Source organism: Palaemon carinicauda, chromosome 8, assembly GCF_036898095.1.
Source record: "Palaemon carinicauda isolate YSFRI2023 chromosome 8, ASM3689809v2, whole genome shotgun sequence".
Taxonomy (NCBI): Eukaryota; Metazoa; Arthropoda; class Malacostraca; order Decapoda; family Palaemonidae; genus Palaemon; species Palaemon carinicauda.
The window spans coordinates 155,407,212-155,421,530 of NC_090732.1; the positions used below are offsets into that span (position 1 = coordinate 155,407,212).

Genomic DNA, 14,319 nt, shown 5'->3' on the forward strand with positions numbered 1-14,319 from the left:
GGAAAGTTGAGTTTTGATTTTTACATTGTATAAATGTAAGCTCTTGCCTTATTATTTACGAATTAAAGTTAAATTATCATTGCAAAGCTGTTACCTAGCCGGAGGCGTCATGGACACTGTCATTCGTAATGCATGAGTCATTTAGTTAGCCAGAACGACCTTCCCGGCCTTTATAGCTTTAATATCTTTAGCTATTTAGTCTTCATTGCTAGGAATGCTTTATATTATGCTGATAGTATTAATTTTAGCTTCGGCGCTTTAGGTAACCGAACCTATTGACGCTAGGCTTTCTAGCCTAGGCGTTCAGTTTTAGTACTTCATGCATGATATAATAGACTTTCCTAGTGTTATAATTTTAATGAAGCTTTAGGCAAATTTTATACATTTAAGATATCTATGTAAATGCATAATTTCCTCTTCCAAGATAGTATACGAGAGAGTTTCGGTGATTTAGGTAATCGATTCTCACTGCCTCTAGGTTATTAGCCTAGTGGCTTTAGTATACTTTCATACATGTCCCCGTTTGCTCTTCTGTATCGTGTTATTTAAGTGGAGATAGATATCTCCTAGGCTTTTATAGGATGATACTAGTCTCCTTCGGAGATTTCAGAGCAATCTCTTTCCCTCTAAGCTAGCCTAGACTTTACCCTAGTCAGTGATACCTTGAATTGCATTCAGGTAGAACTAGGCTAGGGTTTTTTGTCCCCCCCTGTAACCGCAGATGCAGGTTTTTGGGATTGGTCAGAAACTCAGAGTATTGGTCTGTGGTCGATAGCTGTCTGGCAGGGTGAATGACATTCCCGTTAGGTTAGGCTACCGACATAGGAGGCTAGACCTCCCTAGGTCACACCTGAAGGTTTTGTATGACATACCTTCTCCCTGTGGTCTAGCAGACTAGTCCTGTGCCGACGGACCCTAGGCTGAAGAATAGAATTCTTCACCAGCTTAGGAGACATCGGCACTAGAACTGTGTTCCCTTTGGTTTAGGGGTGGCGGCGAGGGTGCTGCCTACCCCTTTACTGTATCAAGTTAACCCTAGGCTCCAGAATAGAATTCTCTAGCCACATGGGAAAGCTCTAATACTGGAACAGAGTTTCGTTAGGTGAGGTAGGATAGGTGGTATTGCCGGCTCCTTCCACACCTTATTGGACCTCACCCCTCCCCATTCTGTCCTTTAGTGAAGGCCTAGCCTTCACAAACTCTTGGCCATCATCCTAAAATCGACCCGGTTGCCGGCAGACTGTGGACTGGCTCGGGTTTTCTGTCTGTAGCTCGGCTGTGCCGGCTGCCGGCAGAAGTCCCTGTTCTGTTGAGTGTTCTTCAGTCCTCTCTTGGACTACCATCCTTAAACCTTGCCGGCAGGGACCGGCAATGTTATGGATGGGTGGAAGCTTGAATGTTACATTCTCCCCTTCCATTTGAACCCTCATTCTGGATGGAAGGCAGTAAGGTAGAGCTCTTACACTATCCTTCGATCCACACTTTCTACCTTTACTGGCTAGTACCGATGGGTCCTAACCTGCTGGCAGCCGGATGGGCCGCCAACCGCTGGGAGTAATACTTAATCGCCAGCTGGCATAACTGCCGCCAGCTGGTGACCCTCTGGCGGCTGGCGGTCCGCCGAAGGCCGGCGGATCGCCGGCGACCCTGCCGCCGGCGAACTGCCGCCCATTATACCAGAAGATAAAATATCTTCTGAGCTGTACCCAGGTGCTAGCCTGCTGGCGGGTACTACAGTATATAGTTATACAGTAGCCAGTATAATTGCAGTATAGATCATACTGCAAATAGAAAACTACAGTATAGATTATACAGTAGCCCAAAGTTTCTTCCAACTTACTCTGTGTTGCCATGTGCAGCCTATTGTTGAGACCATATAATATAAAGAAAGTAAGTTCTTTAATCTAATTAATGATCACTGATAACAATCCCCAATATTAAAACGTCTGGAAGATGGTGTTAAGTTACACTTTCCTATCCTCATGAGATAGAAATCTTCCAATGGTTCTCTTCATAGATTACCAATAGTTTTATTTTTGCGGGAGGTCACAACAATTGGCTGGACGGGAAGCACATGTATGTGTCTTTCCTCTTTCCTTTCTAGCTTATCTATCCTAAGCTATATACAATAAAAGATAATATAGTGTTTACTTAATCTTGTGAGATTATTCACGGTATACTCATTGAATTTTCCTCTCTTTACAGGACGACCATCCCAAGTGTTACAGCATGTTCTGCAATGTCCGCAGTAAGAACTTCTGCGGCCATAGGTTATGCAGGACTCACGCTCGCTGTGCAACTACTCAGGGACCTCTGAAGTATTGGGACCCCCAGGTATGTGACATTTGCTATAACTTGGTTACTGAGGCCTTTGACGACCAGAAGTCAATGGAGTCAAGGGATGCAGCAAGGGAAAAGCTGCGAAGATGGGTCAGGGGTTTTCAGAAAAACACCACGGAGCCTTAGCTTCCTAACGAGAAGATATGGGCCTGTCTTTTCCCAAGGGCATTGGCAGATGCAGTTATCCCTCAGCCTCACCCAGAGATCCCCTGCATCCAGATTCCAGTAGAGTCTGATATCTCGGACGCAATGAAGGACATCCAGCTGGATGACCCGATGTCAGAAGTGTCAGAAGGCACTGAACAGGACCTTCTTGCGGAAGGTCAGGAAGAGGAGTCAATGGTGGCTCCTGAGACTGACGAGGAGTAGACCGAAGTAGTTTCGGTTTCATCGGTTCCTGCCCCAGAACCTGTTCCCTCGACGTCAGCTGCTCCCCCATTGGACCGAATTGGGACGACCTTGTCCTCAATTCTAACACTGGTGCAGCAGATTCAGAAGCAAACTGGCGAGAAGAAAGGTGCGTTAAGGTTGGAGATGCGCCAACTTGCAGCTGCCTGTACGTCTCAGAAGAGACTTAATGTAATGGATCTTCCTCCGTTCTCGGATGTGAACCCGTGGAAGCATGCTGAGTACATGCCAATGTCGGCAGGTAAGATCTTTATTTCAGAAAAGCTGGGTACACTTCCCGTTGAAGATGTGGAATTCTGGCCTAGCTTCGGGGCTTACCCAGACTGCTTCGTCGGTCTGAAGGCTGAGCCAGCTTCAAAGGAGGAGACAGAGCCGAAAGAGATCATAGTTTTTTTTTTACCATACCAAAGCTCAGGCTTTGCTGACGAGTACCTTGAAGGAGAGGGCCTTCACTAACTCTAAGGTACCGGCTCTAAGTAAGAAGCATCCTTCCTTTGTTGCTTCATCTTCCCGGGCCTTCCCCTTTATGGAAAAAGAGTACAAGGCTGCCTTGAAGGCAATTGAAGCGGGGAAACCGTGCCCTACACTCGAAGAGTGTAAGCCGTTCTCCTTAGCTTTACCACTGAACCAAAAAGACGAGGAGGATATTCACTTTACCTTCTCAGTCGGGAAGTTGGAGGCTGACATTGCCGGACGTCAGTTCGCTGAGGACCTCCCCAAGTTGTCAGATTTTCTCCTGCGCAGGGAGCAGGAGATGAAAGAAAGACTTGCCGCCTCTATGTTTTTTCAAACTATGCTAGAGACAATGGCAAGCGAATCCGAGACTCCAGATATATTCATGGTCATTGCCAAAGCACATTTGGCAACCGTGACGAAGGACATATATGGCTTTATCAAAGCCAGAAGAGCTTGCAGAGAGTTTTGTGTTGCCTCGGCTGCGGTGAGACACGAACTGAGGAAGCTGATATCGTCGAGTATCTGGAGAAAGGACCTCTTCCCAAGTGAAGTGGTCAAGGAAGTCGTTGACAAAGCTGCCACGGAGAATAGGAACCTTCTCCAAAAGTGGGGCATGTCAAAGAAGAGGAAGTCTTCCCCGGATGAGGGTCCCCAACTTAAGAGGAAGACAAAGAAACCAAGGGTGCCCTCTCGCCCCCCTAGATAACAACAACATCTTCCCGTGGCCGCGGTGCCCCAGATGGTGGCACAACCACCTACCACGTACCAATTGGTACCCCAGCAGTTGGCGACACAATCGCCAGCCTTTACCCCGGCTTTTGAGAGGCAGTCGACGACCTTTTGGCCGAAGGCTAGAGGCTCATTTCGAGATTCCTCTAGACGCCCCTCAAGAGGCAGAGGCAACAAAGGTGGACGTGGCCAAGGAGGCAAGTCCTCTGGTCAGCACTCCAAGTGAGATGCTTCCGGTAGGAGGGAGACTATTCCCTTTCCGGGATCGCTGGACCTTCGATCCCTGGGCCCACAGCCTAATTAAGAACGGACTGGGTTGGAGCTGGAATGTAGCTGCACCATCTTTCCCTAAATTCTTCCAACACTCCGCCCCCATTCTGGAAGAATATGTCCAAGAACTCTTGGACAAGAGAGTAATAAAGAGGGCAAAGTCCATCAAATTCCAAGGAAAGCTTTTATGTGTTCCAAAGAAGGACTCAGACTAACTCAGAGTCTTTCTAGACTTGTTGCCACTCAAGTTCATAGTAAACCACAAGTTCAGGATGCTAACCCTTCAACACATAAGGACCCTGTTGCCCAAAAAGGCATACACAGTCTCCATAGACATGGCAGACGCATATTGGCATGTCCCAATCAATCGCCAAATTTCCTCCTACCTAGGATTCAAGCTACCGAAGAAACTATATGTCTTCAGAGCTATGCCCTGCAGACTAAACATAGCCCCAAGGATCTTTACGAAGCTTGCAAACGCAGTCGTTCATCAACTACGCCTAAAAGGAGTTCAGGTAGTGGCCTATCTGGACGATTGACTGGTGTTGGCAGCATCCGAAGCGGAGTGCATGCAAGCCTCAATGACAGTGATCCAGTTCCTGGAACATCTGGGATTCAAGATCAATACCAAAAAGTCTCGACTATCTCCAGCTCAAAAGTTTCAAGGGCTCTGAATTCATTGGAACTTACAGTCACACTGCCTCTCCATTCCATCAAAGAAGAGGAGAGAGATAGCAGGATCTGTCAAGAGACTTCTAAAATCCGATCGGATATCAAGATGCCAACTGGAGAGAGTGCTGGGCTCCCTCCAATTCGCATCAGTGACAGACCCAGTGCTAAGAGTACAATTAAAGGATGCAACAGGAGTCTGGAGAACGCTCGCAGAGATCTAACAAGACCGATACCAACTCGTCTGCGATCACTTCTCAAGCCATGGTCGGAGGCCAAGCAGCTAAGGAAATCGGTGCTCTTACAACCACCTCCACCTTCAGTCATCATTCATACGGATGCCTCAAAGGAAGGATGGGGAGGTCACTCTCACCAACGGAAAGTCCAAGGTCCATATCAACATTCTTGAAGCCATGGCAGTTTTTCTAACTCTGAAGAAACTGAAGCCTCACTGCTCGATCCACACAAGATTGGTTCTAGACAGCGAAGTGATAATGAGATGTCTGAATCGACAAGGCTTGAGATCGCCCCAAATCAACCAAGTGATGTTGGCCATCTTCCGTTTGGCGGAAAAGAAGAGATGGCACTTGTCTGCAGTTCACCTCCAAGGGTTCCGCAATGTGACGACGGACGCTATATCCAGGTTTACACTGATAGAGTCAGAATGGTCCCTAGACGCAGGATCATTCTCCTTCATCTTACGTCATGTCCCGGAACTGCAAATCGACTTCTTTGTGACGAGCGACAACAAGAAACTTCCTCGATACGTGGCCCCGTACGAAGACCCTCTAGCGGAAGCAGTGGACACCATGTCCCTTGACTGGAACAAATGGACCAGGATTTATCTGTTCCCTCCATCCAACCTGCTAATGAAGGTCCTCAACAAGCTGAGATCTTTTCAAAGAACAGCAGCCCTAGTGGCTCCCAAGTGGCCCTGGAGCAACTGGTTCCCGTTAATATTGGAATTACAGCTGAGGCTGATTCCCCTACCGGACCCAATTCTGTCTCAACAAGTACTGAAGTCGACTGTCTTCGCTTCATTACAGAAAACCTAAGACCTTCATCTCATGATTTTCTCTCCCTAGCAGTAAAGAAAAGGTTTGGGATCTCGAAAGAGAGTATAGACTTCTTAAAGGAATATAAGTCAAAATTTACCAGAAGGCAATACGAGTCATCCTGGAAGAAATGGATGGACTTGGTCGAGGCAAGAAACCCAAAGGAAATCTCGATGGATTTCTGCTTGTCTTTCTTTATTCACCTTCATGAACAACGTTTAGCAGCCAACACGATAACTACTTGTAAATCAGCCTTGACTAGACCCTTGCTTTATGCTTTCCAAGTAGACTTGTCTAATGAGATTTTTGACAAAATCCCCAAGGCCTGGGCTAGGCTCAGGCCTGCAGCACCTCCAAGGCTCATCTCATGGTCTTTGGATAAGGTACTACATTTCGCTTCAAGCTTGGACATTGATAATTGCTTTTTGAAAGATTTGACTCAAAAGGTTATATTCTTGTTTTCTCTAGCCTCAGGGGCTAGAGTTAGTGAGATAGTGGCCCTTTCTAGGGAAGAGGGCCATATCCAGTTTGCCAAAATGGGAGAGCCAAGAATGAGCTACCCACTAAGAAGTGGGGGCCCTGGAGAATCTGCCCTCTAAAGGAAGATGTCTCTGTGTGTCCAGTACCTTACCTTATACCTTATACCTTATTTTTTGTTTGGGTTCCCCCAGGTCCCTCAGTGTGAGGCACCTCGTATATCCACCAGAGAGTTGCTAATGCATCTTCCGGTGTATTTTGCATCTTCCAGTCTTGGATGGTCTGGGATGCATCTTAGGTATTTATCGAGCTTATTCTTAAACACATCTACGCTCACTCCTGATGTTTCTTAGATGAGCTGGCAGCACATTAAATAGTCGCTGCATTATCGATGCTGGTGCGTAGTGGATTAATGTCCTGTGCGCCTTTCTTAGTTTACCTGGTATATTTTTTGGCAGTATTAATCTACCTTGGCTTGCTCTTTCTGATATTTTTAGCTCCATGATGTTTTCAGTAATTCCTTCTATTTGCTTCCATGCTTGTATTATCATGTAGCGTTCTCTTCTCCTTTCTAGACTGTATAGTTTTAAAAATTTCAGTCTTTCCCAGTAGTCAAGGTCCTTAACTTCTTCTATTCTAGCAGTATAGGACCTTTGTACACTCTCTATTTGCGCAATATCCTTTTGGTAGTGTGGGTACCATATCACGTTGCAGTACTCGAGTGTACTACGTACATAAGTTTTGTAAAGCATAATCATGTGTTCACCTTTCCTTGTTTTAAAGTGTCTGAATAACATTCCCATTTTTGCTTTACATTTAGCCAACAGTGTTGCTATTTGGTCGTTGCATAACATATTCCTATTTAACATTACACCAAGGTCTTTAATTGCTTCCTTGTTTGTGATTGTCTCATTATTAGGTCCCTTGTATGCATATACCATTCCTTCTCTGTTTCCATAATTTATTGATTCGAATTTATCGGAGTTAAATACCATCCTATTTATCTCCGCCCATTCATATATTTTGTTTAGATCTCTTTGTAGTGAGTTCCTATCTTCATCACAAGTAATTTCTCTACTTATTCTTGTGTCATCGGCGAAACTTCTCACTACAGAGTTTTCAACATCACAGTCTATGTCTGAGATCATAATAACAAACAGCAGTGCAGCTAATACCGTACCTTGTGGCACACCAGATATTACCTGGGCTTCATCTGATTTCTCGTCATTTGCAACCACTATCTGTTTTCTGTTTTGCAGGAATTCTTTTACCCATTTTCCTATCTTTCCCACAATATTATGCTTTCTCATTTTTTTCTCCAATATGTTATGGTCTACCTTGTCAAAGGCTTTTGCAAAATCTAGATAGATCACATCTGTGTCTTTCATTTATCATATTTTTGTATATGTTTTCATAGTGTGCTATCAGTTGGGTCTGTGTACTTTTTCCAGGCACGAAACCGTGTTGACCCATATTAAACAAATTATTCTTAACCAAATGGTTCATTATTTTCTTTTTTATTACCCTCTCATACACTTTCATAATATGTGATGTTAGACTAACAGGTCTATAATTGCTTGCCTCTAGTCTTGATCCACTTTTGAAGATAGGGGTTATATAAGCTAATTTATGTTTAACATATATCTCGCTCATATCTACACTTTGTCTTAGCAGTATTGCAAGCGGCTTCGCGATAGTGTTTGCATTTTTTTTTAACAAAATCGCTGGAACTCCATCTGGTCCGGCTGCCGATCCATTTTTAATTTCGTTTATAGCCGTGACAATATCTGCTTCATTAATATCTATATCTGTTAGATATTCAACATTTTCTTCTCTCATTTCTGTTTCATTATTCTCATTCGCAATTCTTGGTGTGAACTCACTCTTATATTTTTCTGCTAATATGTTGCATATTTCCTTTTTTTCATTCGTTAGCCATCCTTCAATTCTTAGAGGGCCTATTTCTAATCTCCCTTTATTCATCTTTTTTGCATAGGAGTAAAGTACTTTGGGGTTTCTTTTTATATTTTGAAGTGTCCTTTCTTCTAAGTCCCTTTTTTCATTTTCTTTCGACTGTATAATCTTTTGTTCTGCATTTTCTATCTTACATTTTATTTCCCTCATTTTCCACACATTTTTTTCTTTTGCAAGATTTTTCTTCCACTTTCTAATTTTCTGAAATAAGATCCTTCTGTCTCTTGGTATGCACGTTTTTTGTTTATTGTTTTTTTTCGGTACATATTTTTCAACAATTTTCTCCAGTATATTGTACAGTATGTCCGTATTTACCTGTATATTATCACTTACAAATACATTTTTCCATTCTTTATTCAGTTCTTCATTTATTTTTGACCATTTTATATTCTTACTGTGAAAATTATATTTTCCATATCCTTCCCAAAGTTTTGTGCTTTTATTAATTCTGCGATCACTTGCTTTGGAATGCACTATCAATTCTATGACATTGTGGTCTGAAATTCCCGTGTTATACACTATTATTTCTTTAACATAATTCACCTCATTCACAAATACTAGATCTAGGACATTTTCCTTTCTTGTTGGAATGTGGTTATTTGTTGCATATTATGTTCTAATAGCATATCTTGAAGCTTTTCAAATTGCCTCTTATCTTCTGCGCTACTATTACTATCTTTTTTATATGTATACATACAACCACTTTCTTCTATCCGTTCTTTCCAACCCACGAAAGGAAAGTTAAAATCTCCGGATAGGAGTCTATTCCAGTCTTTATGGTTTCTACATATATCATCTATTTTTTCTATTATTATTTCAAACTCTGTAGTGTTTGGGGGTCTGTAAACTACAATATTCATTAGTTTTTCAAATTCAAATTCTACCGCAATCAATTCACATTCTGTGTTGCTGTATTTTTCACATACTTTTCCTTGATTTATGTCTCTTCCATATATTGCGGTTCCCCCTTGATTCCTATTTGTTCTGTCTGATCTATAAGTTTGGAAACCCTTTATCTGGTCATCACTGCCAGTCTCTTGGGAATACCATGTTTCACTTATATTTAATATATCTTTTTTCAATTTGGGTTAGTTCTTCTAGGAACTCTATTTTCCTTTTAGAGTTACTTGTGACTAAACCCTGTGCATTCATTACTATTATGGTTTGTGTTTCATCCCCATTATTTAATATTGGTAATAATATGGATTCTCCCATGCTTCCTTCCTGTTCTGATATGATGTTCTTTTCTTCATTTCCCGGAATTCTGCCATTAAAAAATCCAACTTTTCTATTATATTTGCTCTTTCGCCTTCATATTTATTTGTGTGTGTATACCTGCAACTGCCCCCATATCTGCACCAACCCCTGGCATTATAGATGCATTCTTTGTAGTTGGGCTCTAAATGTGCAGGTTTGGGTTGAAAGGCCTCATATCTTGGGGCTCTTGGTTCAAAGCGCGGTATATATACGGCCTGCTTTTTTGTTTCTTTTTTTGTTTCTTTGTTGCTTTCATTTTTCTTTTCAGTTTGCTAAGTTTTCTTACTTTCATTCATGGTTGCAGGATGCATATATCGACATTTTTTGTTGTAAATGCATCCTTTTCCTTCTTTTAGGTTTTTGCATATTTTTGGATGGAGATCTCTGTATTCGTCTCCATATCCGTCTAAATACGCACATTTACCATATATTTCATAATTATGGCATATCTTTGGATGCTTGTAGTAGCATCTTTCGCCAAATCTGCAATTCCCTCTTTTCAGCATATTGCAGACTATATCCTTCTTTTCTATTTTTTCTTGTTCTTGCTCTTCCCTAAAATTATGCAGGTCCGGGTAGAGTGTCTTGGGTCTATTATTTGTTTCCATCTGGTAATTTATTTCTTCATAAGTATGTTGTTGGATGGCATCATAGGTTATATCAATGATTTCTTCTGCATCCTTACACATATCCTGTTCATTGTTCTCTTCTTCTTCTTTTTCTTCTTCTTCTTCTTCTGTTTCTTCTTCTTCCTCTTCTTTATCTTCAACTATTTGCAGATTTAGTCTCGACTTAATTATATTTTCTATCCAGACTAAGCATGTTGAGCAGAATACCTTTGTGTCTTTATTTTTTATTTTTTGCTGTATTTCAGCACATGTGGGGTGTGTTGGAACATGACAGGCATCACATTTTCTAATCAATTGTTGAGGATTATTAATGGAATACCATATCTTACATGTATTACACCATTTTGGCATTCTTTTTCCCATTGCATCAATCAGCATATTCACCATATTGGACTTCTTATTGTTCTTTGATGGAATGTGTTGATTGATGTAGACTTTCTTTATAAGTTTCTTTATCACTTGGATCTTCTTTGGAATTTCTTCTATTATTTTGCTGATGTTTTCCGCAGATTTGCTCCAGTTTATTGGATCATATTGTTTCAATATGTCTGCGAATATTTTTCCGTCACACTGGTTGACGTTACTAGTGACCTCTGTTATCAGACGGTCGAGCTCCTGTTTCGCCAACTCATGGAATTTACTTTTGCTGAGTCCAGCGATGTCTCTCCAAGCCTTGCCCGTGTTGTACATAGCCATCTTGATTAGATTTTTAGTAATTCACAAGATAACTATTCTATGCCGACGTTTTATCCCACTTCTCTGACCTCAAACTAATCACTGACTATTCACGAAAACTTGTAGCTATATTGCACTCGATAGCCTTTTGTTATCCGCGTTAAATCAGGATATTTATAGGGTCGCAAAAGTGTAATCACTCACCGGCACACAGATACAAAACTGAGAGGAGTCTAAAGGTCTATCTTTGCATAACTTCAGACTTCAGGGGAGGACAGGTCTTTAAAGGAGAAACATCAGGTTCAAACTTATCCCTAAAACAACTAAGGGCAAAGATCAACTACTTCATTCGCAGAGCGGATCCTGACAGTACTCCCGCAAGTCATGATCCTAAGAAAGTCGCTTCTTCGCTAAATTTTTTCCAGCTCATGGATTTTGAGAGCCTTCGCTCGTTTACTAGATGGAAGTCATCCAGAGTGTTTTTCAAACACCATGCGAAGCAAGTGCAAGAATTAAAACGTTTCGTGGTAGCGGCAGGTAGTGTACTAAAACCTGTCGCTTAGTGCTGCGAGGAACAGCAAATTATGTGGGACTCTAATTCTAAGGGTGTACATGTGGCCACATGATAGTGCAACATGGTGAGCGAAAATGTCATCAAGGTGACATTATGGACTGTTCCAGTGTACAAAGGTGATGAAACATAGACTGAACACTAAGTGCCGTGTGTTTTTTACACAAGTGTAAAGAGACAGAACTCTCAGAAAGACATTAGAAAATTTATAAAATTTTCATTGGAGTGGCAAAACATTTTGTTTTCAAATAAAACAAGTATTTCTGATTTATTCTGTAGGGTTTATGTTGAAAAATTTTATTTAATTTACATTCCTATATTATTATGAAATGTATGCTGAATTTCTATTTTATTGCCTGACAATAAATGATTAATTATTTTTTGCGTCTTATTTCGCCCTTAACACTTTTAATAAAGTTATGTGTGAGCATTCCTTTCATTCCTTATTACTCGGCATAATAATATTGAACAAAGGTAGTAACTTTGTTCCTATATGAAAACAAATCTTTCTAGCGAGACTTAACTTATTTTGATACAAAATACAAACTTGTCTTTTGTGGTATATAGCTGATATACCTCAGATGCTATGATGGCTGACATGAACTCGGGTTCGTTTATAAATACAAACTTTGGCTAAAGGCATACAGTGAGACCTGTATGCCCTTTTGATTGCTAGATAGGTCATATGAAATATGCATACTTCAAGACTTTATCCTGAGTCTAGTTTGACTCTTCCCTGTAGGGGGCAGGAAGCACTGACATAGTCTATGATTAGATGAAGTGACATATAACGGTAATGTCATAGGTCTCTTAGGTCTACATGACCAAGGAAATATTGTCTTGAAGGTTAAGGCACAATTGCGAAATCCACGGATACATTAATGCTCTGGTAAACTTCCATCAGGACGACATGGCTTTAGCCAGAAAAACGGATTTTGAGCAAACCGAAAAATCTATTTTTGGGTGAGATAGCCATGTCGTCCTGATGGACCCGCCCTCCTTTCTATGAAAGGCCTTGGCAGGATCCCTCCCAATAATACTATATCCATAAGTACTGACTTTAACGCTAAAAGGAATAAAGATGGCGGCGATATTATAGCGCCATCTGGATGAGCAATTATAGCGCCATCTGGGTACTTTAGCAGTAACGGAGGAAGGGAACTTTATAACGGCTCCTCTTTTATTTTGCCACTTTTCCCCTCGAAGCGTAAGCGCTATGCGGGGTGCATATTGCTATGTGGCGTGTCAAGAATACGTTCCCTGATATTATGCGATATCCTAAAAGGAAAATTTTAAGGATATTCGCGTTGGGAGTTAGAATTCTGGAGACCTTAAGTTAAATTCTCTGGGAATATCACTGTAGTCAAATATACCCTAGGAAGCTACTTAAAGGAACCTTCCATCAGGACGACATGGCTATCTCCCCCAAAAATATATTTTTCGCTTTGCTCAAAATCCATATATATATATATATATATATATATATATATATATATATATATATATATATATATATATATATATATATATATATATATATATATATATATATACATAAGATGTATTTTTATGATATATAATACACACACACACACGCACACACACACACACACACATATATATATATATATATATATATATATATATATATATATATATATATATATATATATATATATATATATATATATATATATATATATATATTATATATATATTATATACAGGTATATAGATATATATTTTTATATATCTTTTGTAAATTCCTATTTATTTTCATTATTAAAGTACTGTATAGCCTCAAATAAGGTGATTCTTTTTTTTTTCAGAAGAACACTTTATTCAGTAATAATGTTCTTAACGTTTTGTGTGTATTTTATTTTCAGTGTGGCGATAAGAAGGTTTCACGTCGACAAGCGTACCTTGACTGGGATGATGATGGTGTTATGCTGACATCGGTGAGATTTTGCCTGCATGTTTATGCTTTGCACTCTTTGCATTAATTTTATTCGACTCTCCCATTCTATGAAAATACAGTTTTTTCTTCGACCAATGATTTTACCAGTTCGTAAGTGCCTAGGATTGCTATACTATAGCTTATAAATACATGTTTCAGCTGGAATGTGGTCTCGAATTATACAATCCTCGTTTAGATTTGCCTTTTACTCATCTATTTCTCATTGCCTGAATGCCTGACACCTTAAATTCTAAGCAGGCAACAAAAATTAACACAGCAAATTAATCCACCCAAACTCTTAGCACTGTGTGCTTGAAAGCTCTCCTGCTTGGGGAAATTTTAATTGCATATGTATCTGCTAGTTTCAACATAAATTTGAAAAGAAATTTTTTATTTCTCTTATATATACAAACTGTTATCACAATTGAAGTTTAGGTTTGACTAATGGAGGAGCAGATCTTAGGATTACTTAATCTCGCTAGAAAATATGATCCAATAAGGCTCTCTCTCTCTCTCTCTCTCTCTCTCTCTCTCTCTCTCTCTCTCTCTCTCTCTCTCTCTCTCTCTCTCTCTCTCTCTCTCTCTCTCTCTAGGAGCCTAACACTACTGTTCAGCAAAATGATATAAGTATAGTGTATAGTGATGTAGTATTAACAAATTACTCTAATATTTTTACAATGACTTTTAAAACCAATAATTAAAAGATACACAATAATCAGTAAACATTTGCTTTCTAATAATCTATTTCATGACTTTCTTATATAAAGGAAACCCTTTATAACACTGTGTGTAAATATAATAATTATGCTTTTATAATAAAATCTGCATTATAATATAGTATATATATATATA

At 40.2% G+C, this 14,319-nt stretch overlaps 1 protein-coding gene across 1 annotated transcript in view; it reads left to right on the forward strand.

The window, feature by feature from the left end:
- Positions 1-14,319, forward strand: part of LOC137646044 (aprataxin and PNK-like factor) — a 221,895-nt gene that overhangs the window by 43,706 nt on the left and 163,870 nt on the right. The window contains exon 4 of the mRNA XM_068379188.1: positions 13,397-13,468. Within this exon, the coding sequence (XP_068235289.1) occupies positions 13,397-13,468 (72 nt within the window). The remainder of the gene's footprint in view (positions 1-13,396; positions 13,469-14,319) is intronic.